The 26,576-nt window shown below is 39.9% G+C and overlaps 1 protein-coding gene across 7 annotated transcripts in view; it reads left to right on the forward strand.

The window, feature by feature from the left end:
* PTPRM (protein tyrosine phosphatase receptor type M) overlaps positions 1-26,576 on the forward strand; it is a 993,494-nt gene that overhangs the window by 874,523 nt on the left and 92,395 nt on the right. For all 7 annotated transcript variants that reach the window (XM_075314524.1, XM_075314525.1, XM_075314526.1 and 4 more), the window contains one exon: positions 23,228-23,325. In XM_075314524.1, the coding sequence (XP_075170639.1) occupies positions 23,228-23,325 (98 nt within the window). The remainder of the gene's footprint in view (positions 1-23,227; positions 23,326-26,576) is intronic.

The following is a 26,576-nucleotide window of genomic DNA, read 5'->3' on the forward strand; positions in this document are numbered from 1 at the left end:
TTACCCAGAAGCCGAACGATTCCTGAAAAGGCGTACTATTGGTCTAGATATTTGATCAACGTCTCATATAAGATGCTTGGTCAATTTACTTAAATCACAAATTTAATGTGAAGATGCTTGAATGGAAAGTGTAGCAAATTTTTTCATTTTACAGAAATAGACACAGTATGGGCTAGAAGAAGTGATTTTGATCATCTGAATTAATGAAAAAAAACACCTTAGTGTGCTTATAATCAATGATTGTATTGAAGTGCACTGCAGTGTAATGTATTTGTCTATGGTACCTGAGATATGATACATTGTGAATTAGGTCATTTATCATTATCTCAAAAACCTGTATGACGGAACTTATGGAGTCTCTATGTCTGTGCACTACAGAGGTACTTTGTCTGCCTTTTTATTGCGCTTTAGTACAGTACCATATGGTAGTATTATCTCCTAGATAACATATGAACATTTACTTAGTAAAATGCTTCATGTCATGTTCCATATTTATTATGTTTATCATTTGTTTTTTATTCCTAACCAGACAGTTCTAAATTTTGTAAAGGAAAAATGTTGCTTAAGGCAACACATTTTTTATATTACATGCACCGAGAGGTTGTCAAAGGACAAGAAAAGTGGCCAACGTGTCAAGCACGATGATCCAAATTTTTGGCCAAAAATATTGGCCTAAAGGGTACTTTACATGCTGCGACATCGCTAGCGATCACGTTAGCGATGTGAAATTCTAGATCGCAAGTGCGATCTTTAGGGATCGCACATAGGTCATTTTACGCATGTGCGATCTCAAAAGATCGTACTTGTAATCTAGAATTTCACATCGCTAACAAGATCGCTAGCGATGTCGCAGCATGTAAAGTACCCTTAAATGAAACTAATGAAGAGTTGGTGTCAGGAAGAGAAGTGTCTAACAAGTCTAATTAGAAGCATCACATTCTGTTTGCTTGTCCTAGTTTTAAACTGACTCATTCTGAAAAAGGAATACCTCAGTACATAAATTCCTTATGACACTGTAGGAAATTAAAAGCACACAGAGATATAGTATTACCCCATAGACAATGCATATAAGGCCTTACCAGTTAATTTTGTCTTGAACCCCATCCCCTTCAGGCCGCTTTACACACTACAACATCGCTAAAGCGATGTCGTTGGGGTCACGGAATTTGTGACGCACATCCAGCCGCGCTAGCGATGTCGTTGCGTGTGACACCTATTAGCGATTTTGAATCGTCGCAAAAACGTTCAAAATCGCTAATCGGTGACATGTCCTCCTATTCCCAATTATCGTTGCTGCTGCAGGTACGATGTTGTTCGTCGTTCCTGCGGCAGCACACATCGCTATGTGTCACACCACAGGAACGAGGAACTTCACCTTACCTGCGTCCACTGGCAATGAGGAAGGAAGGAGGTGGGCGGGATGTTACGTCCCTCCGCTTCTATTGGGCGGCCGCTTAGTGACGTCGCTGTGACGCTGAATGAACCGCCCCCTTAGAAAGGAGGCAGTTCGCCGGTCACAGCGACGTTGCTAGGCAGGTAAGTATGTGTGACGGGTCAGCGCGATTTTGTGAGCCACGGGCAGCGATTTGTACGTGACGCACAACCGATGGGGGCGGGTACGCACGCAGCGTGTAAAGCAGCCTTTCCAGTATTAGGCTATGTGTCCACGTTGCTTTTTACCTGCTTTTTACCTGCTTTTTTGCTGCTTTTTCAACTGCAGCGTTTAATGCCGAAATGGATGTGTTCTGCTTTTCAAGCAAAGTCTATGGGAATTTGGGTTTCTTGTGCCCACTATGCAGTTCAAACTGCTGCCTTTTTGTGGCAGAACTTTGGACAAAAACTCAGCTTTGCAGTGCAAAACCCAAATGGCAAAAACAATTGACATGTCAATTGTTTTTGCCATTTGCGTTTTGAACTGCAAAGCTGAGTTTTTGCTCATATTTCTCCCAGAAAAAGGCTGCAGTTTGAACTGCATAGTGGGCACAAGAAACCCAAATTCCCATAGACTTTGCTTGAAAAGCAGAACACACCAATTTTGGCATTAAACGCTGCAGTTGAAAAAGCAGCAAAAAAGCAGGTAAAAAGCAACGTGGACACATAGCCTTAGTACATCCTACATCGGGTCCCCATGTATGCAACAAGCTCAGGAGCTGAGCCCGCACCATACAGCCCGCAGCTGGGATCAATCACTGTTTAAAAAGTTAAATGCCGCTGTGAATCACTGACAGCAATTACAAGTGCTCACTGACAGCAGGTACAAAAGCAATTACAAGATCTCACATTCATAGGCTTTATAAACCCCCCTGCAACTGAATGGTTATCATGGCAGCTATGAGCCTGTTGATGGCCCCCACGGTTGCCATCTAAGTGCTTCTGTGAAGCCCAGCTTCTAGCTGGCTTTTATAGGGGAAAATCTTTCTTACTATATACTGCAGTTCGGCAGTATGTATAAAATGGGATCAATTAATAGCAAGTTCAAGTCCCCTAAGTAGATTAAGACAAAGTAAAAAATAAAAAAAGTTTTTAATATTAAAAAAAAATTGAAAAATATAAATCACCCCCATTTTCCCTAGTTTAAAAATCAAAAGAGCATATTTGGTTTTGCCGCGTCTGTAAAAGTCCTATATGTGAAAATTAAATTGAACGGTGCGGTAGATAACATAAAGAGAAATAAAATTCAAATGCCATAATTGCAGTTTTTCTCTCACCAACCCCCCTAATAAGTGATCAAAATATCATACATACCATGTCATAGAGAGGAATTATAATCCATAAGTCATCTTTAGAGTGGGGACATATTGAATTATAATCCATAAGTCATCTTTAGAGTGGGGACATATTGAATTATAATCCATAAGTCATCTTTAGAGTGGGGACATATTGAATTATAATCCATAAGTCATCTTTAGAGTGGGGACATATTGAATTATAATCCATAAGTCATCTTTAGAGTGGGGACATATTCACCACCACATTGAATATGGGATTTATTCTAACTGGAGGAAGAAATAGAGAACTACCACAATATCTGGCCACTGTTCAGCTATGATCCCCTGGTGTGGACAGGTAATTGCACTGGTTATCTGCTGACAAATAGAGACAAGGTCTAGGGTCTGTATATTCAGGGCTTGAAAAGCATCACATATGTTACCTCTGAAGTCAGCTCTGCTGAATTTCAAAAGATTGTCCCAGACTTTTTGGCGCCAGTGATAAATATTGGTTATAAATATGGTTGTATCGATCTAATACTTATGAGAGATACATTTCAACTTTGTAATTCCCAGGGGAAAAACATGCATGTAGGATTGCTCCATGTTTCATTGGAGTTCTTCCCTCCATAAATATGAGCCATTTCAGTGACGCAGGTTTAGTAATTGTTCCCTTGTTATTCTTTTTGTTATGTAATTGTATATACTGTATTGTTTTGTCAACTTTGTAACATCTTTTGTATATTTTTTAAACACTGCCTGCTTTTCAGATTAATTATATAAAATGTAACAGTTTTGTTCCTCTTGCTCTATAAACTGCATCCCCAAGGCCATATGCTACCTATAATGGGTGTCTAATCGGCATGTATAAGTGATTTGTGGTGAAAGCTAGTAGTTTTTCTTGGCCTGTTGTGGAGCCCACAATGACTGTACCAAGGTATATTAATATTCCCTGCGTATAAATCAGTTGTGTATACACTATGTGCTTTGTCAATTCCCCAATAATCAACCTAGTAGTGAAAGCAGATGTCACATTGTCCATCAATCGACAGTCAATTGTGTATTGTCTTGAGAATTGTAGGCAGAGGAGTACTGTTCGTGGCATATTGGCAGCAGTGGGATATCTGCATGACCCCCCCGACTGCGTATCCTTAACATACAAAACGGTAGCAATAAAAACATTAACTCGCCATCAGAAAACAATCCATGAAAAATTATTGATCCCAGAAAATGGGACTAAAAACACCCCCCCCCCCTTTTTTTTTCAAATTTCTGATTTTCACAACTTAAGTATAAAAAGTACACGATTGGTATTGCGGTAATTATACTCACTGAGAGAATTGAGAAAATAATTTTCCCTGATAATTTTGAATGAATGTTGTCGATAACAATTACAACTTGTATTGCAAAAAATCAGTCTCCGGATGGCATATGTTGACAGAGGGATGAAAACGTTATAGGTCCTGGATGAAGAGGATGAAAAAAACAAAAACACAAAAAATAAACTTTGGTGTGACAGGTAGGGGTCGACTGTTAATCTAGGATATTTGAATGTGCAGCATCTTTAACGTTAATGTTGTAAAGTCCAGATTATAGGAATATTTCTGCATACTGTTTGCGGGCTGAACGGTCCACAAAAGCAGATATGAGGATATGAGGGTCTGGCTATAATCACCAATATTGGACTTCAGTGTTTGTCAGATAAATGACTATACATTGCATTAAACCACAGCTTTGTCATTCAGAAAACTGAGTGTTCTACCTGAAAGTGTAGAATAGTGTATTGTACTATCTTCAACAGCGTGTATTACCATTTCAATGCCCTTCGGACAAGGAGAAGTGGACATATGCAGATACGAGAACATGAGTAGGCTTACTGATACACAAGACAGGGTGTACATTACCGATGGTTTTCTTTAAATAGGAATCATGAATATTTCCTTTTCTTCTCTGAATTTATAACAGGAAATGTTTTGATTTGTAATCAGGTTCTATTCATGTGAACTAATTCTGATGCAAATATATGATCTCACCTTAGTTCTAGCAATGTCTGGTTTTATGTTCTCATTAGCATAGATGCCAGGATAGCTCAAATATAACAATACATTTACTAATGTAATGCCGTTGAGAAGATAACCGTTAGCTTAAATATCAATTAGCTCTTTATTGTGCTGGTTATTATTGTGTGACAGCTAAAATTGTGCTGACGTCTCCAGGTTGTGCCTCTTATCTAATCATGAGGTTGTAAAAAATATGCATGCACAATAGTTTGAGAAAGTTACTTTATGTGAGTGTAATATATGCATATATAACCTGAGTTATCAGTTTATTCGATCCACGAATATTGCCATTTTCACATCAGAACATGTCTACAATTCATTTCAATCAACCCAACATTGCAAGTTGCCATCTATCACCCCATTATCATGCTATACTCAGGAATCTCTGCTTGTCCCACTGGCAATGAATTGAGCTGTTCCATCCACATGGGGCATTTCAGAGCCCCATTTTAGGGATTGGTGAAGGTTCAGACCCCATCAATCAAAAATCTATCACTAATTTAACAGGTAAAAACTCATTTTCATTATGAGGAGTAAGGGCGGCTTTGCACGTTGCAACATCGCACGTGCGATGTCGGTGGGGTCAAAACGAAAGTGACGCACATTCGGCGTCACTTTCGACATCGTAGTATGTAAATCCTAGATGATCCGATTAGCAAGCGCAAAAGCGTCGTTATTGTATCATCGGTGTAGGCTCCGACTTTTTCAAAATTACGCTGCCGCGACAGGTACGATGTTGTTCCTCGTTCCTGCGGCAGCATACATCACTGTGTATGAAGCCACAGGAGCGAGGAACATCACCTTACCTGCCGCCGGCGGCTATACGGAAGGAAGAAGGTGGGCGGGATGTTTACATCCTGCTCATCTCCGCCCCTCCGCTTTGATTGGCCGCCTGTCGTGTGACGTCGCTCTGACGTTGTACGACCCGCCCCCTTAGGAAAGAGGCGGGACGCCGGCCAGAGCGACGTCGCAGGACAGGTGAGTGCATGTGAAGCTGGCGTAGCGATAATGTTCGCTACGCCAGGAATCACAAGATATCGCTGCTGCGACGGGGCGGGGACTATCGCGTGCAACATCGCAGCATCGGCTTGCGATGTCGCAACGTGCAAAGCCCGCCTAAGTCTTTAAACGTCATTTTGACTATGTGCTGCAATACAGTTGTGCTGTAGTATATAGAACAATTAACAACTGCAAGTTCAAGTCCCATAGGAGGATTAAAAAGTAAAGTAAAAAAAGTTTATTAAAATATAAATAAATAGAGAATTTGAACATTTGAATCCCTCTTATAAAAATAGAAATAAAAAAATAAACAATTGCAAAATTTGAAATTACATTAACCTGCAAGAAAAAGGAATCAAAGCATCTTACATACCACAGAATTGTAAGAATGTGTCAGACTGTTTGGTCATCAATAATTAAGTGTTGAGACTAGCCCACCATGGGAGGGATCAAGTGAAAGGGAAAGTGATGATTCATTCAGAAGGAGTCAGTGAAGACCTAGTGAGAGTGAGTGAAAGTGATGGACGCATAGTCAAGCGGTCCTGAAGGTCGCATACAGTGTGTGGTTTGTGGCAACAAAGGTGTAGGAGAGTAGATGGAAGGTGAGATTGGGTGAACCTTGAGTGTTGACAGTACTGTATTTTTTTTTTTATTGTTTTATTTTTATACTTTTTTTCTGATATTGTAGTGTATTTACTAATCCCCTTAGGGGAATTGAAGCTGCGGTTATCCAATCGCTTATGCTATACAGAGCAGTGCATCAGCTGATGCACTGTTCTCTATGGTAGAAATCATGATCTCCTATGAATGCCAGCTCACAGCTGGTGTTCACAGGAGGATCGTAATGACAGACACAGGGGTCATCAGCTGAGCCCTGGCTGTTGTGACAACCCAATGGCGCCCCATGATCAAAGCACAGGCACACCAATGGGAGCATGGAATGATGCACCCGCCTCCCGCTGTAAAATCCCGCTATGAAAGATTGACAGCTGGATTTATCAGGCTGTTAGAGGTGCTGATGGTTGATTAAATCAGTTGTCATGTGTAGGGAAAGATGTGGGCTCGTCATGCAAGCATGCATCAAAGGCAGGAACACGACCTTTGACGGATATGTATGTCAAAGGTCGAATATCATTTTGGCTATGTGCTGCAGTACAGTTGTGTTGTAGTTTATAGAACAAACACTCAAACAACTGAAGGCTCAAGTCCTATAGGGGGACTAAAATTAAAGTACAAAAAATAAAAAAGATTAGAAATATATCAGTAGAAAAACTGAACATTTGATTCAGCTTCCTCCATGATTGAAAAGAAGAGAATTAAAAAAAATAGGCCATCAAAATTTATAACTAGAGAGAAAAAAAAACAAAACGCCAAAATTCTGTTAATTTTTTGGTCACTGTACCTCTCTATGCATGAAACAAAATTGATTAACACATGTTAAGTACCCCAGAATTGTATTAATAAAAATCTTTAGCTTGACAAGCAAAAAAATGTAACACATCAATGGAAAAATAAAACAATTACAGGTGTCAGAAAATAGCCACAAAAATGCATTTAAAAAAATATCCAAATTTTAATTTTTTTTGCCATCTAAATAAAAATAAAAACGATGCAAGTTTGGTATTGCAGATAATATAGTGCCCTAAAAAATAATGTTATTTGGTCATTGTTACCGCACGATAAACACAGTGAAAAGAAGACGGGGGAAAAATGGAGGCCTAAAAAACAGAATATCGCCTGCTCATGAAATGGTTAATACATGTGCCAAATTGTTTATTCAGCAATACTATAAATGTATCAATGTAAATATAATGCTCCAAGTTAAGATGTGCCTACATCAGAAAAGAAGTTTGAAAACAATGACGTCCCCATCACGGCGTTTACTGAAATAAATACTGAAATACTGCATATTATACTGAAACGTTTCTCTCCGTGAAGCATCTAAATGATGCCGAGTGCCCAGAGAAAATGTGACACATTAGGCAGATCAATATTTGCCTTATTATCGAGTGCTAAAACTCAGGTAACCTTTGCCATATCATTATTGCAGGTACAAATTAACATTGTATTCCGGCCTTTGATAGCTCTGGTGGCCATTTCATGTCTCGTCCTCCGTCAGCATACAAATGAAACTAAACAAATGGCACCGATAATTATATGGATTAGGTGGAGGGCGGGGGGCTTTATTTTATTCATTTCCACATTTAACAGTTCAGAAAGCAATTAGATTTCACTGGTATTTTTCTTCTTAGAATATGGAAGCACACGTCTGTTCAGCATGACAATGATACCGCCTGTGATCACTCACATTGTGCAATCACAAACTGAAAACTACTCTTGGCCGTGTGAATATTTAGTTTTAAGGGAACCTGTCAGTTGCAATATGCACCCAGAACCACAAGCAGTTCTGGGTGCAAATTGGGGCGTACTAACATGCTATTGAATGCGCAGCGTCAGAGACATGGTCGCTCTCACCTCTGCTGCCACCACTGGTTTTCAAAATGTCCCCATCTTTGGGTCATGCACACTACACCAGTTTGAAGCCGAGACGAATACACTTGGTTTTATAGTACGCATGACTTCAAGTCCGGGACTTCTGATCATGCGCACTGAGCCGAAATCCAGAGTCGGGGGCGGTGGCAATAGAGAGCGGTGAGATCGATCATACCCCTGACACTGCACATTCATTAACATGTTAGCACGCCCACAGGGGTGTACTAAAATGCTAAGGGGGCCAACTAGCCAAGGGAAGTAACGCCCCCTTGTGACTAGTCGCTGGCCTTATTAGCATATGATAAAGGATCTTTAGAAAGACTTTTTCTAAAGATCTGTTTATCTATGCTGCTAGATCCAGGGACGGTTAGGCAGCGATTAGAAATATGCACCCAGAACTGCTCGTGGTTCTGGGTGCATATTGCACCTGACAGGTTCACTTTAATGGGGTCTTCTGGTATTTTAAGAAAATTGGCAACAAGGAGAAAATGATACAAAATAAAGGAGTAATCTATGGTTTCCATTGCTCTGATAGTCCAGGTGCAGTGATAATGTGTCATCCATACTTACATCACCACTGCAGTCAGTCACTGGACTTAGCAGTAATGCCATCTTGTATGGTAGACTGTGCAACTGTGCAAAAACACCCAAACAGGTCAGTTTTTTTCCAGCAGCATGGATGACAAAAGCCAATACAAGTCTATGGGTCAGTGAAAAGCACGTAAAGCACACGTATGGCATAAACGTATAGTTGAAAATTTGTATTTCAATTCTTTCTTTATCCATACCGGAAAAACACTGATGACCCACTGATGGTAAAAACAGGCTCACCGATAACACACTGAAGGTAAAAACATGCACACCGATAACACACTGATGGTAAAAACATTCACACCGATAACACACTGATGCTAAAAACATGCATACCGATAACACACTGATGGTAAAAAAAGGCACATGATAACATACTGATGGTAAAAACAGGCACATGATAACACACTGATGGTAAAAACAGGCACATGATAACATACTGATGGTAAAAACAGGCACATGATAAACGCTGATGGTAAAAACAGGCACATGATAACACACTGATGGTAAAAACATGCACACCGATAACACACTAATGGTAAAAACATGCACACCGATAACACACTGATGGTAAAAACAGGGACATGATAACATACTGATGGTAAAAACAGGCACATGATAACACATTGATGGTAAAAACAGGCACATGATAACATACTGATGGTAAAAACAGGCACATGATAAACGCTGATGGTAAAAACAGGCACATGATAACACGCTGATGGTAAAAACAGGCACATGATAACACGCTGATGGTAAAAACAGGCACATGATAACATACTGATGGTAAACAGGCACATGATAAACGCTGAAGGTAAAAACATGCACATGATAACACGCTGATGGTAAAAACAGGCACATGATAACACGCTGATGGTAAAAACAGGCACATGATAACATACTGATGGTAAAAACTGGCACATGATAACACACTGATGGTAAAAACAGGCACATGATAACACACTGATGGTAAAAATGGGCACACTGATAACACACTGATTGTAAAAGCATGCACACTGATGGTAAAAAACATGCACACTGAAACTTACTGATGGTAAAAACATGCACATGATAGCACACTGATGGTAAAAACAGACACATGATAACACGCTGATGGTAAAAACATGCACATGATAGCACACTGATGGTAAAAACAGACACATGATAATACACTGATGGTAAAAACAGGCACATGATAACACGCTGATGGTAAAAACATGCACACTGAAACTTACTGATGGTAAAAACATGCATACCGATAACACACTGATGGTAAAAACATGCATACCGATAACACACTGATGGTAAAAACAGGCACATGATAACATACTGATGGTAAAAGCATGCACATAATAACACACTGATGGTAAAAAACAGGCACATGATAACACACTGATGGTAAAAACAGGCACATGATAACACACTGATGGTAAAAACAGGCACATGATAACACGCTGATGGTAAAAACTTGCACGTGATAACACTCTGATGGTAAAAACAGGCACATGATAACACGCTGATGGTAATAACTTGCACATGATAACACACTGATGGTAAAAACAGGCACATGATAAATGCTGATGGTAAAAACAGGCACATGATAACACACTGATGGTAAAAACATGCACACCGATAACACACTAATGGTGAAAACAAGCACATGATAACACGTTGATGGTAAAAACAGGCACATGATAACATGCTGATGGTAAAAACAGGCACATGATAACATGCTGATGGTAAAAACAGGCACATGATAACACACTGATGGTAAAAACAGGCACATGATAACATACTGATGGTAAAAACTGGCACATGATAACACACTGATGGTAAAAACAGGCACATGATAACACGCTGATGGTAATAACTTGCACATGATAACACACTGATGGTAAAAACAGGCACATGATAACACGCTGATGGTAAAAACAGGCACATGATAACACGCTGATGGTAATAACTTGCACATGATAACACACTGATGGTAAAAACAGGCACATGATAACACGCTGATGGTAAAAACAGGCACATGATAAATGCTGATGGTAAAAACAGGCACATGATAACACACTGATGGTAAAAACATGCACACCGATAACACACTGATGGTAAAAACAAGCACATGATAACATGCTGATGGTAAAAACAGGCACATGATAACACACTGATGGTAAAAACATGCACACCGATAACACGCTGATGGTAAAAACAGGCACATGATAACATGCTGATGGTAAAAACAGGCACATGATAACATGCTGATGGTAAAAACAGGCACATGATAACATGCTGATGGTAAAAACAGGCACATGATAACATACTGATGGTAAAAATGGGCACATGATAACACACTGATGGTAAAAACAGGCACATGATAACACACTGATGGTAAAATCAGGCACATGATAACACACTGATTGTAAAAGCATGCACACTGATGGTAAAAACATGCACACTGAAACTTACTGATGGTAAAAACATGCACACCGATAACACACTGATGGTAAAAACATGCACACCGATAACACACTGATGGTAAAAACATGCATACCGATAACACACTGATGGTAAAAACATGCACACCGATAACACACTGATGGTAAAAACATGCATACCGATAACACACTGATGGTAAAAACATGCACATGATAACACACTGATGGTAAAAACAGGCACATGATAACACACTGATGGTAAAAACAGGCACATGATAACATACTGATGGTAAAAACATGCACACCGATAACACACTGATGGTAAAAGCATGCACATGATAACACACTGATGGTAAAAACATGCACATGATAACACACTGATGGTAAAAGCATGCACATGATAACACACTGATGGTAAAAGCATGCACATGATAACACACTGATGGTAAAAACAGGCACATGATAACATACTGATGGTAAAAACATGCACATGATAACACACTGATGGTAAAAGCATGCACATGATAACACACTGATGGTAAAAACAGGCACATGATAACACACTCATGGTAAAAACAGGCACATGATAACATACTGATGGTAAAAACAGGCACATGATAACATACTGATGGTAAAAATGGGCACACTGATAACACACTGATTGTAAAAGCATGCACACTGAAACTCACTGATGGAAAAAACATGCACATGACAACACACTGATGGTAAAAATGGGAACACCGATATCACGCTGATGGCACACATGGTAAAATGGGCACACCGATAACACGCTGATGGCACACATGGTAAAATGGGCACACCGATAACACGCTGATGGCACACATGGTAAAATGGGCACACCGACAACACGCTGATGGCACACATGGTAAAATGGGCACAACGACAACACGCTGATGGCACACATGGTAAAATGGGCACACCGACAACACGCTGATGGCACACATGGTAAAATGGGCACACCGATAACACGCTGATGGCACACATGGTAAAATGGGCACACCGATAAGATACCAATGGTAAAAACGGGCACTCCGAGAACACACTGTCACAGTGATGGTAAAATGGGCACACCGATAGCACACTGATGACACACAGATGATAAAAACAGGCACACCGATAACACACTGATGACGCATGGATGGTAAAAACAGGCACACCAATAGCAAACTTATGACAAACGGGTGACACATTGATCCAAAACACTGCTGACACCAGTACCGCTTTTTTTACATACTTGATTAAACACGGACACGTGAAGCAGACTTAAAACATAATTCCTTACCTACAAAAAAGAACTGTGCGTATGAAACGTGATCCCAAAGCTCTCAGTCTAAATATTGGATGTGCCAACTTTAGTCTGGTTTTATTGTGCAGGAACATAGGATGGGCAGGTTTTTGTTCCATGCATTTTTCACAATCTTTATAAAAAATATTCATCTTGTAATTTTCACAGTGGCCACTGGGGCTTCTTTAGATTCATGCTCCCTGAACTTTCAGGAAAGTTTTTAGCTGGCTTCATACCAGCAGGGGCAGGTTTCAATAGCTGATAACATGTCTATACACTGCTAATGATATAGGATCCACTAATCACAATAAGTGATTTCAGAGCTCCCCCGCCTTTCCCAGAGAGCTTTACACACGCTCATTAGATGCTTCAATACAAATAATTGGGTCAGAGTCTGTTCATTGTGGCTCATAAACTTGTGTATTTCCTTAAAACCTCGGTAGCCAGTGTAAAAATTGCATAATGTCTGTTTTATTTTTAACCCCTTCACGACATATGGTGTATATTTATATCATTCATGTCCCTTGCTTTGATGCAAGCTCACGCTGAGCCTGCATCTTTCCCCGCGTATAATGGCTGATTTGGTCATGTGTGATGTGCCTCTAACAGCTGCTGCTGGATCAAAGCTCTTCATTCCCAACTCAAACACAAACAAGAAAAAAATAAAACGCCTGAATTACTTAATTTTTTTTGTCCAATTCAACATTGTAACAAAATGCAATAAGGGAAATAAAAATAACTTATATTCCGTAAAATGTTATCAGTGAAAACACATCCTGAAAAATGAAAGCATTAGGGGTCTCAGAAATGGTCAGAAAAACGCCATTTTTTTTTACAAATTTTGGATTTTTTTTACCACTTTAAAAAACTATACACTTTTGGTCTCTATGTACCTGTACTGACTTGGAGAATCATACTTTTTTTTAATCAAATTGATAGTGTCTTAATAAATTTTGGCACATCTGTGGGCTCTCCACAAAATCTGTCCCAGCAATGAGCCAGTTACTCTCACACATTGTCGTAAATGTTGTGCTTTGCTATGCTACACGCTAAAGTCATTTTCTGATCACGTTAGGAATATGTTTTGAGGCCATTATGCCACTTTTACAGAATATAAACATTGCACATTGTAAGGCTGGCTTCACATGTCCTGTAGTCATCCGTTATCACAAATCTGTTAGAGATCCATTCACAAAAAACTTGTGCAAATACAACTTTTCTGTCCGTTGTTAAATAACGGAAGTTGGCCAGATCCTTTTTTAACATGTAGAGTCTATGAAAAAGCAGATTGGTATTTATTGTCCACTTGTTACTGATCCATTACAAATCCAAGTACAATGGATGGCTAAATAGCTAACCATTAACGGATCCTATGTCCATAGACTCCCATGTTCAAAAAATGGATCCGGCAGAAATCACTTTCCCAACGGATCTGTTCTAATGGATGACTACAGGACATCTGAACATAGCCTTACATTGGTACATCTTCCTTGCAAGAAAATCTGTGACTTTCGCCTCCTTTACTACCCTTAGTGTAAGGAACCTAGCCAAAGGCTGCCATAGTTTTGTACACATTATAGCACACATTACGCCACCTGTCATGTTTGCTATAAATTCTAGCACATGGACATCCAATGCACCCAATTTATTGAGAGCTTTAATAAATGTAATACAGCCTACTCCACAACATATGGACTTTAGATTTCCGTATAAAGCGTCAGTCTATTATAAAAAATAAATGATGCAATTATTTTAGGTGTATGTTGAAAATAGCTTTTCATTTCATCTGGTTCATTCCTAAGTATCATGAGAACATGTAAGTAATTCCATTTTCCGTCTTTATATCCAGATTGCTGTGTAATTTCCACACTATGTGTGTACTGTAGTATGATTACTGTTGGTGCTGCCTTGGATTTCACTGAATGAAATAGTGTTGACATGCAAATATGGCATAATGGGGGTCACTTTTGTTTCCTGCATCCAGGCTCAGACTGGCCCACAGGAGAACCGGTGAAATCTCTGGTGGGCCCCTGAGCAGGAGAAAGCCACTTACTCCCCCAACATGACCAGTAGTACCCCAATACATTTGATTCGCTATGTACAGACGAAAGCATCATCATTCTCATCATTCATTCAACAAACATCTGAGTAGAGTAGAGATAAATTTGTGACAGAGGGTATGGTAATATTTGCATATTAACAGTGGGCTCCCAGAGTCATTGGTACTGTTAAGCCCTTGATACATCAATCTAAAGGCCCCGTTACACGCTACGATTTATCTGATGATCTCAGTAGCGATGTGACACGCCCAGATCGTAGTTACGATTTGCCGAGATCGCACATAGGTCGTTTATTAGCAGTCACACGTAACGATTTCACAAGTGACGTAAAATCGTTCAACAATATATTGGTTGACTAAGGCGGTCGTGTGGATGTTGTTCATCGTTTGCAGGGTGTCAAACGTACCAATATGTCTGCTGTGTTCCAAACGATGAACATTATTTTGAAAGTGAACGACGTGTCAACGATCAACGATTTTCAACCTATTTGCGATCGTTCGGAGTCGCACGTAGGTGTCACATGCAACGACGTCGCTAACGATGCAGGATGTGCGTCACGTAATCCGTGACCCCGACGACATATCGTCAGATAAATCGTAGCGTGTAACGCCGCCCTTACACTTTATAATACTGCTGTTAGGGATCCTGGGCTCTAGAGGGAACAGTTTATCAAGGGTTGAATCTGTTTCATCCGCGGCACCTTCTCTACAGATTGCCCATTGTCAGGTTAATATGTTGGATGACGTGTGAAGACGAGCCGAGTTTAATAATAGCTATTAAATACCAGAAGGAAAAGGCTCTATTGTTACACAGAAGTAGCTAGAGGACCGGATGGTTAGATGTAGAGATGAAAAGAACAAATTGATAGTACTTCCACAAAGAGACAAGGCGCCAAGGAGCACCACAGTCATTCTGGAGATATAGATAGAAATGGATTCTAGTCTACTGAGGAAAGAATTCACTAAAAAGTAACTCTTGTAGTTAAAACGACATATTGAGGAATAAGCAAGAGACTCCAAGGTTCACGACCTAACAATTGCACATGTATCTGCAGACCATTATTTTGTGCTCAGTACGAAGAAAAAAATGTAATATTTCCTCTGACCTGAATACCTGAGACTGCATTATTTTATTAAATTAACAGATGGTAAACTGCTTGGGATTGTTTGTAGCTCAGGGAAGAACCTGCTCCGTGTTCACTGAAGAAAGACTTATTTCGGTCAAAGGTTGACAGACAGCAGCACTGAACCGGGTGCCGGGATGGTGCGAGTACATGTAATGCAATCGTAATGGTTTATGAAAGTAAAAATGAAGAAAGGACAGATGGAGGAATGGGAAATGCAGGTCAGCTGCTCCGCAACAATGTGCAAGTGTTGTCAACTGTGAAATAGCTTTGCACAAGCATACGTTACTTGTCATGGGCTTTAGTTCACACCTCACATTGTCATCGGAAAAGAAAAGGGGCATCAATGCAAAAAATTACCAGAGACAAATACTCATCTGCTGTAACATTTAGAGTAAGACTTCACGCACCTCTCCTCAATATCATAGAATCTTCTAACCTTTCGGGAATATTAGTGTGTGCCTATAGTGGTGGGAGCTGAGCTGAAAGCAAAAGCTGAAATTACAGATAAATACGGAACCTGTTTCAGTATAGTCCAACAAGTTACTGACTGTAAGCAGCATGTAAGCCGGCATTCAAGCTCCACGAATGTTCATAGTTGTAGCAGAATGCCGATGTTAACCCGGTGGTGTGGTCAGCCATGCACCTTTTTTATTGAAATTACTACACAGCTAGTGGGTTAATAATTGGGAGCTCGATGAAGGGTCGTGGCACATTGAGTTTATATAAAGTTGTGCCATCAGTTCACCACAATTTTTTGGTTGTCAAATGGTTTTCTTGAGCTCCAAGTTTTGAGACAGATCTGGGTCCCAGTTCTACGGCCCCTGGTTTAATATTTGTATACTGTGAACAAAGCACATTTCTAAATAGAATCACAGAAGGGAAGCTATTTAAGCAGAAATGTTTCAAATGGCATCAAGTTTATCAGACTGGTGCACAGGCCTTAAAGGGAGTCTGTCACCAGCTTTTTAACAACTAATCTGAGAACAGCATAATGTAGAGGCCGAGACCCTGATTCTAGTGATATGTCACTTACTGGGCTGCTCAGTATAGTTTTGATAAAATCATTGTTTAATCAGCAGTACATGATCACTAAAGGACTACTTGGCGTGCTGCCAGGTAGTCCAGCATATTCATGAGCTTTGTATAATCCCACCCACACCACTGATTACAGGGTACACAGAAAGCTGCCAATCAGTGTTGTGGGTGGGGTTACAGAGCTCCACATTCAAATAACTGATAAATCTGCAAATAGAAAACAGTAATTTTACCAAAATGACAGCATGCAGCCCAATAAGTGACACATCATTGGAATCAGGGTCTCTGTCGTTATGCTTCTCTCAGATAAGATGGCAAAAACCTGGTGACAGATTCCCTTTAAAAGAAGCTAGATGAATGTCATGTTGAAATGTCCCACAGTGGATCTTAGTGACCTTATTCGCAACAAAAGGAGGGAAGAAATTTAAGTAAAAAACATTAACAAGAACATACCTTACCTACCTGCATTCCAACTTACTGTCTGTCAGCTATGTAAAAATAATTCTTTCAGAAAGAGGAAAACAATTGAATATGTATTTTAGTGACCCTTTATGGTTCTAATAAAAATTAGGAAAACATGAAAAATTTGAAAGACAGCCATGTATTTTCTTTTTTCTTCAGATTTTTGCCTAACGTTGGAAAAAAACCCACTAAAAGTAATAAAGATGAATATAAAAATTAAGATCCACGTGCCCTGGAAAGAAAAAGAGGCCAAAATTATTTGAATATAAGAATGAGAGAAAACTTTGAAGATGGCAAAAAAAAAAGTTTCTGGTCATGAAAGGGGAAAATGGCCTGATCTTGAAATGGTTAAACACGCAGCTCTCCACAATCCACAAACTGGCACAGAATTTATGCTTGGGCTCACAACTCGCTGTAAATCCCACTCTGCCCTCCAGGCTTCATTGGATTTTAATTTATGCCCAAGACAAGTGGTACTATAATCATTTATTAAAATGTCAGGCTACAATTTGAAATTCATCAATGTGAAAGAAGATAAAGCTTTTGAAGAGAATTATGTTTGAAACAAGCCATTTGCAGGGATAGAGTTTCTTGTGTATCTATCATACCAAGCAGGCCGGTAATGGCATCTAATATACCAACCATAACTTTTGTTAAAACGTTCCCCAATCTTAAGTGTCACCCCAATATATTGTGCAGTTTGTAATATACTACTGTCAAGGGAGGAATTTTGGGTCAAGACTGCTAATGGAGTCTTCATTTAGGATCCAGAGACGGTGCCCCATTAATGCTGTATACCAGTGGCGATATATATCAATGTATATAAGACAAAGAACACAGACATGCTCTCTTTTCAGCCAGCATCACCAACTGACTCATGTATTCTATTGTTCCAGCATTAAACACATCATTTTTCCCTGAAAGATATTTACAAAAACGTTTCCATTTGCTCACACATACTGATAAAGAATAATTAGGGGGGAGTGCATATGGGCAGCATTGGGAGAATGCATGAGATCATACATCATACCAAATAATACACTTTGAAGGCAGTAAGCTACGATGAGTTTCTGTAGAAATAGTACATGGGAGTATGGGATCACCCGCCTCATCCCACAAATACTACATTCCTTCTCCTGTGAATTTTACTGATAAGGCTACCAATTAACTTAATGAATATCTCCTTTGTTCATTTATACTTTGGCTAACTTTTTCAATATACAGCTTAGACTTATATCATGGGTCCATGCAATGGCTACATAGACAGACAGACAATTTTGCATCTACATCTACATTTTGATTTAGTTATATACACAGATATTCTTATTACGTTTAAACAAACATACTACAGCTCAGGTGACCTCCACACTACTACTACTCCAGCAGGATACAGCTAATCCCCCACTAAGTGGAGGCATCACAGGTGCAGGAGGAGCTCCTGCACCTGTGATGCCGCCACCTAGTGGGGGCTTAGCTGTATCCTGCTGGAGTAGTAGTTTTGGCCTAGGTAGTGTAATAATAATAATATTTATTCATTTATATAGCGCTGTTAATTCCACAGTGCTTTACATACAATGGCAACTCTGTCCCCATTGGGGCTCACAATCTAGGTTCCCTATGAGTATGTCTTTGGAGTGTGGGAGGAAACCAAAGTACCCAGAGGAAACCCACGTAAACACGGGGAGAACATACAAACTCCTTGCAGATGGTGTCCATGGTGGGATTTAAACCCAGGACTCCAGCGCTGCAAGACTGTACAGCTGCAGTTCCATTTTTGCTGTAAGGTTAAAACAGAGTCATTAAGTGAAACAGGCAGCTGTATAGGAGGCTTAAAACTAAGTGAGCAGCAGTCACACTTCTACAACGGTGAGGTTTTATTTCACAGGTCATACATCATGATCATGGCAAGACTGCACACAGCAGCAAGACACAATGTAGTTATACTACATCAGCAAGGTCTTTCCACCCAAAGATTTCAAAGCAGACTGGGGTAAGATGTGCTGTTCAAGCTCATTTGAAAAAGTTCCAAGAAGTGGGAAATGTTGAGGAACTTAAGGCCCCGTTACACGCAACGACGTATCTAACGATATATTGCCGGGGTGACGGATTCTGTGACGCACATCCGGCATCGTTAGCGACGTCGTTGCCTTTGACACCAACGAGCGGCCGTTAACAATGGAAAATACTCACCAAATCGTCCATCGTTGACACGTCGTTCATTTTCAAAAACTCTTTAATTGTTGAGGATGCAGGTTATTCGTCGTTCCCGAGGCAGCACACATCGCTATGTGTGACACCACGGGAACGACCTGCAGCCGCCGGCAATGAGGAAGGAAGGAGGTGGGTGGGATGTTACGGCCGCTCATCTCTGCCCCTCCGCTTCTATTGGGCGGCCGCATAGTGACGCCGCTATGACGCCGCACGAACCGCCCCCTTAGAAAGGAGGCGGTTCGCCGGCCACAGTGACATCGCTAGGCAGGTACGTACGTGTGACGGCTCCTAACGATATTGTGCGTCACGGGCAGCAATTTGCCCGTGACGCACAAACGACGAGGGCGGGTACGCTTGCTAGCGATATTGCTAGCGATATCACTGCGTGTAAAGCCCCCTTTAGACTCTGTGGTTGGCCAAGGAAACTTAGTGCAATAGATGAAAGACACGTCAAGCTTACCTGTCCAGCAGTGTCATCAGCTCAGAAATTACAGCAACGAAATCCAGCTACACCCATAAAAATCCTGGCCAGAACTAGTCTTTATGAAAAAATTGTGGCCAAAAAACATACCTTCAACTTGGAAACAAGGCAAAATGACTCAGCTATGCATACAAACATAAAAACTGGGGTGAAAAAAAATGGCACCAGGTCCTCTAGACTGATAAAACACCATTTAAAACACTTGACTTTTACAGAAGGCTGTTTTCTTGCCAAAGAACTAAAGGGTGGTGCAGTCATGAGCGACAGCAGGCAACAGTGAAAGCTTTTGGATGGAAGTTCAATGCAACTTTGGCACTACATTTCAGCAAATGTAATTGGGCAAGATTAATGGTGTCCTCAATATTGAAAAATGAAGGCTGATACTAATTATTCATGCAGCACTATCAGGGAGGCATCTAATTGTTTCTAAATTTATTCTGCAAATCGACAATGACCCCAAAAATGCAGCCAACATAATTAAGAACTATCTTCAACATAAAGAACAAAAAGAATTGCTGGAGGGGATGCTATGCAAAAAGAAAACAAACCAGGAGCGCCCCTGTGTGAACATGTCTGTTTAGTGAATGGTGAGGTCGCAAGGACCAGACTTACCTGGATGAGTTGTGCATTCCTGCACAACCCCGGTGGTAAGCGTGAGAACGCGGCGTGTAGGGAGGTTGCACAGCAGCAAAAGTCTGGTGGTGAATACTGGATGTGTGTCCAATCCCAATCAGGTGAGTGTCTGCCCCAGTTAGGGAGTGTGAGCGTCTGAGAGCCCGCTGCAGCTCCAACTGCTACCTTGGCACAGGTGCTGAGGAATAGTATATCAAAACGGAAAAAGAATTTGCGGAGTTTGTCGGGCACTTGCAGGTATCAGGGAGCCAGTTCAAAAATATAAAAATAATTTTTTAAGGCAAAACGCGTTTCAGGGACCGCTGTCCCTTTCATCAGGTGCTCAAAATGATGCTATGGCCCCACCCAGCCCTGATTTCAACATTATATCTGTCTGGGAAGATCTGTGGTTAGTTCACCAGGATGTTTGGGACAATCTTCTTGCTGAGTTCCTTTAAAAACTGTGTGCAAGTTAACCTAGATTAAAATTGGGAAGAACTGGACATAATTCACACTGCTAGTCATCCAGAGGTATCAAACAGTCAAAGTGTGGATGGCATGCGATTTATTACAGTCTACGCATTTTAAAACCCTCTAGTTTCTTCATCAGAACAAAAACCACATTGTGATGAAAAGACCACAAACATTAAATAGATGACAGGGAATCAGGTGCCTCCCTGTTTGTCCATTTGAATAAAGGTTGTGAAACGATAAAAGAAATCCATAAAGCGACGCATGATAAATAAACATAAAGGGAAAAAAAGAGAGAAAGAGAAAAGAAAAAGAAAAATGCTGTTATGGAGTAACGCCACGGAAATAGGTAATGTTATGAACCCGTGGTTTATTGCTGTAAATGTCGCGGTGCAAAAAAAGAAGAGTGCTCTAGGAGGACATGTCAAAGTATTAGAGGTAGTGGCAATATAAGCTGGCGTGATGAAAAATCAGCTCATGTAATAGTGTAAAAAAATGAAAACGCAAAAATTGTATATTTTATGTGGAGAGAAGGGAAAAAAGACAAACAATATTCATATAATAATGGAATTGTGAAAGGATATGTAAAAATATACTGCTGTGTATTGAACAATTGGAGGATAGTATTTTATTAATAAAAGCTTTGAGAATGTGAAAGGGTGTGAAAGAGCATGGCACTGTATAGGAGGCAATGGAGGAGAATGGTTTATACATGAAAGTTTCAGTCAATCTAAGGTTTTTGTAGATAAATAAACTGATTAGTATGGAGTTTGATACAATATCTGTGTTTCTACAGGATTGTGATTTAAAGGATTTACTAACAGCTGCCAAGAACATTTTAGGGCATGTGATAACACAGACCCTACAGTGGGAAAAGGGAATTACCCTCCGCCGGGTTCATTGTAGGACATGTAACAATACAGGGTCTATGATGGGAAGGAGTTACCCCCCACAGGGTTCTTGTAGGTCATTAAATAATAAAAGGTATATGATGGGAAAGGGAATTACCCTCCGCTGGGTTCATTGTAGGACATGTAACAATACAGGGTCTATGATGGGATGGGAAGGGAGTTACCCCCGACCGGGTTCTTGTAGGTCATGTAATAATACAGGATATATGATGGGAAAGGGAATTACCCCCCATGGGGTTCATTGTAGGTCATGTAATAATACAGGATATATGATGGGAAGGGATTTTACCCCTGCTGGGTTCATTGTAAGACATGTAATAATACAGGGTATATGAAGGGAAGAGAGTTACTTCCCGCCGGATTCATTGTAGGTCATGTAATAATACAGGATATATTATGGGATGGGAAGGGCGTTACCCCCTGCCAGGTTCATTGTAAGAGATGTTATAATACAAATTCCATGATGGGAAGGGAGTTACCCCCTGCCAGGTTCATTGGAGGACATGTAATAATACAGGGTCTATGATGGGAAGGGAGTTATCCCCCCACCCCCCAGATTCATTGTAAGACATGAAATAATACAGCTTCTATGCAGTGAATAGAGGTTCTCCTTTATTGGGCACTATTTTAAACCAAAAGCGTGTTATATCTAGGGGAAAAAAGGCCGTATTGCCTTATAATAAAGTTGGTTTTCACTTCTTCACTGCTTCCTGCTACTTTTTCCTCAATAAATGTGCCTCGTAACAATGAAATCGCTCCTTCTCCTATCTCTAAATGAGCTAACAGCTATCTGTACTCTCCATGGTTGGGTGATTTAGTTGCCTTTCCTTTTTATGACATTACAAGTGGAAAGTGCAGTAGGCAAAATCTACCTGTCCATTTATTCCACATAGACTCCCTGTTTCTGCCACACGCTGCACGTCTCAGCTATGAATCTCAGGAGTAAAATTAATTATTTACAACATATGAGCGACATTGTAGATAAGATCTTCCAAATGGGTAAATTAGGCAGAAGTCCTGTACAATCGTCCTTGTTGTAGTCGTTATCTTGTCTTTATTAATAGCACATCTATTGGGAATACAAGGAGCAATCTTTGGGCAGTATGATACATTAGCTCGGAATATCAGTGCACGGTGGGTAACGCTGCGATGCTGTTCATGAAATTATTCTCTTTCTTGCCGTACATTTTTAGCATCTCCCTACTTTATAAATGATGTGTTTTATATATTAAGAATTTCTTTCTTATTTATGTATCTTCATAGGCCCGATGCAGGAAACAGTGTATGACTTCTGGAGGATGGTGTGGCATGAAAATACAGCCAGTATAGTCATGGTGACCAACCTAGTAGAAGTTGGCAGGGTAAGATATGTTTTCTATTATTTGATGTTTAGTTAACATTTCTGATATTTCTTTAATGTTAGATAAAACCTCTCTTAGTGAGTATTCATTCTAATTATATATTTATGTATGTAATGTGTTACATGGGAATAAAAGCCTGATATAAGGGGTCAGCAGTGCATGTGTGAAGGGGATGTTCATGATACAATTCTTATTAATGATTAATAATGAAACTGTCATGATGTGACTACAGATGTCACACCAGGTATGGGTGGTCTCCCTGCCAATTGCACAACACAGCGGGAACACCTTGGCGGTGTTATGCCAGGGGAGCGGAAAAACAGCGGGTAACTCAACACAAAGGGTACACAATACGATGGTATGCCCATGTGCTAGGAAGAGGTGAGCGGGGTCAGCTCCTAACACTCACCTGAGGCTGATCCCTACACTCACTAACGTCCCTAAACTGGTTCTGACAACCCCCTCCCCCGTGCACCAATCATGCGCCTAGGCGCCCGCTGGCCATGAATTCACCATGACTAGTGAGGGACAGAGAGACGCTAGTCTCGTCACTACAATAAGACAAAATGATATAGGTAAGATAAACAGGTGGGGAAAGACACAACAATACCACGCCAAGGTTCCTTCAGTGGGAACTTCTTAGCTGCAGTAGAGATGACACCACAGCTCTACAGCAACAAGCTCCTTCAACATAGCTTAGGTATGAGCTATAGCCAGCATAGGGGAAAGTGGATATTTAGTGGCTTCAGCTGAGAATACAACTATCTGTTAAATCGCTGAAACTTAACACCTTCAGTACCTGATGGAATTAAATATGCTCCAACTAATGGTAAATGACGATTGGACACTAAAACAGATGAGTATTTTGCAACACGCTGTGGCCTTCTGATCCCAGATTCCCCCAAGTTCACATCAGGCCATGACGCACTTGTGATAGAAACAGATATATCATTATTTGTTAGGAAAACTATCATATGAGCCTATTGGAAACTTGTTACGTTCATTTTAGCAGATGGGGGTTTACATATATCTTTAATAGCGTTATGTTAGTTATAAAGCAATATCCATATTCAGCAATGCTCATGTATGGTATTTGAAACAACTGAAGCAATTCTTTGTTGGGAATATGTTCCCAATCATTACAGATATGTTCTTACAACTGCTCCAATAATATCCTTAGAATATATCATATGTGTAACTAGCTGTGTTCCCAGAAGTCAGCCCCCGACCACAGTACACAGAGATCACATGTCAATGGTTAAGAGGGCAGTGGTAAACATTGAAGGGCACACAACACAGTAGACCTAATGTTTTTGAAGAACTATTTATGTATATTCTTTATTTTCGATTATATTAGTAGTAATATAACATATTATAATATATTTTTGATTTTTTTAGCGGTAAAATATTTTTGCATTGTACACATAAATTCTCTTCAAGACATCTAATTTACATTTGTTGACTGCACTGGGGCTAAATCAATGAATATATTAATTATTAATGATCTACTATATCAGTTCCTTTAAAGGGTTTCCTGGTACTTTAGTATTCATGATCTATTGTTAGGATAGGTCATCAATAAAATATCATTGTGGTGTTGACTTTCGGTTGATTAAGGCTGCTGCAGCGCAACGGAAGTGACATTGTTCCATACATTTTGCAGTTGGCTGTGAATTATATGCTACAAGTTTTCTCCCATTCACTTCATTGTTGAAAACACATGCAATGTAACTGAGCAATAGATTAGAAATTTTGAGTATAAAATTGGGCTACTCCAGATTAAAATGTTAGACTTGCCTATGTACAACTACACCCGACAGTCAATTATTAAAGTTACACACCTATATATTTAGAGAGGTTGAAAAAAGACACAGGTGCGTCAAATTCAATCTTTCTCCACCAGTTACACATTCTTGATTGCTAGATTATTTATAACCCGCATTGCCATTGTTGTCTAGACCGATAATATCATCTAGACCGATAAGTTGTAGAATTCTAAAATTTATCAGAAACTGTTACTATATGATATATTCCTATATTTAAAGCATAGAAATCTTTATGGCTATGTTCATATTCAGGCATATCTGTATATGGGATTATTGACTTTTTTCCCCTACAGCACACGGCAATTTTCCGTTTTCTTTTTGTTCCTTCCCTTCTTCCAAGAGCCATTACTTTTTTATCTTTCCGTCACTATAGTCATTTGAGGGCTAATTTTTTTGCCGGATGAGCTGTACTTTTGAATGACACCATTCATTCTGCCACTTATATTGGAAAATGGGAAAAAAAATTCAAAAAGGTGAAAGTGTAAATAAAAATGCAATTGCATGATTGTGTTTTGGGGGGTTTTATTTACCATGTTCAACTGATCTGGTAATATGATTTCCTTAGGTCAGTACACGTTCACAGATATCAAACATCTATAGTTTTACTTTTATCTAAGCAGTGGAAAAAAAATCAGAAATTTGTCAAAACAAAAATTGCGCTTCTGTCACCATTTTCCGAAACCTATAGTGTTCTCATTTTTCAGGATCTGGGGCTCAGTCATGGCTTATTTTTCGCGTCTTAAGCTGACATTTTTAATCATAGCATGTTTGGATAGATACAATGTTTTGATCGCCTGTTATTGCATTTTATTTTAATATTGTGGCAACTAAAAAAAACATAATTCTGGATTTTTCATTTTTTTGACGCTACGCCCTTTACCTTTCAAATTAATTATTTTTTTTATTTTGACAGACCGGGCATTTTCGAGTCCGGCGATACCAAATATGTGGTTTTTTTTCTATTGTTTTATTTTAAATGGGGCACAGGGGGGTGATTTTAACTTTTAGGGGGTTTGTTGTTTTTTTTTTCACATATTTAGAACTTTTTTTAGTTTTAACTTTTTATTGATTTTTCTAGTCCCCTAAGGTGGAACTGTCCGATCGCTTCTGCTGAAGAGCAGTGCTTCAGCGTCGCTCTGAAAAGCAGAAATGCTGATGATCTGTGAATGCCGGCACTCAGCCAGCATTCACTGGAAGCAACAGGGGTCGTCAGCTGACCCCCGACTGTCATCACAACCCATCAGCACCCCGTGATCGAATCATGGGGCCACCGATGACAATGGTGAAGTGGAGCATGTTATAGTGCGCTGTCAGAGTTTGACAGCATGATCTAACTAGTTAACAGGCGCAAGTGAATCTCTGATCCACCCGCACCTGTTAGCTGCACTTATCTGCTGATCAGATCAAAGGGACAGGACAGACACC

Source organism: Anomaloglossus baeobatrachus, chromosome 6, assembly GCF_048569485.1.
Source record: "Anomaloglossus baeobatrachus isolate aAnoBae1 chromosome 6, aAnoBae1.hap1, whole genome shotgun sequence".
NCBI classification, from domain to species: Eukaryota; Metazoa; Chordata; class Amphibia; order Anura; family Aromobatidae; genus Anomaloglossus; species Anomaloglossus baeobatrachus.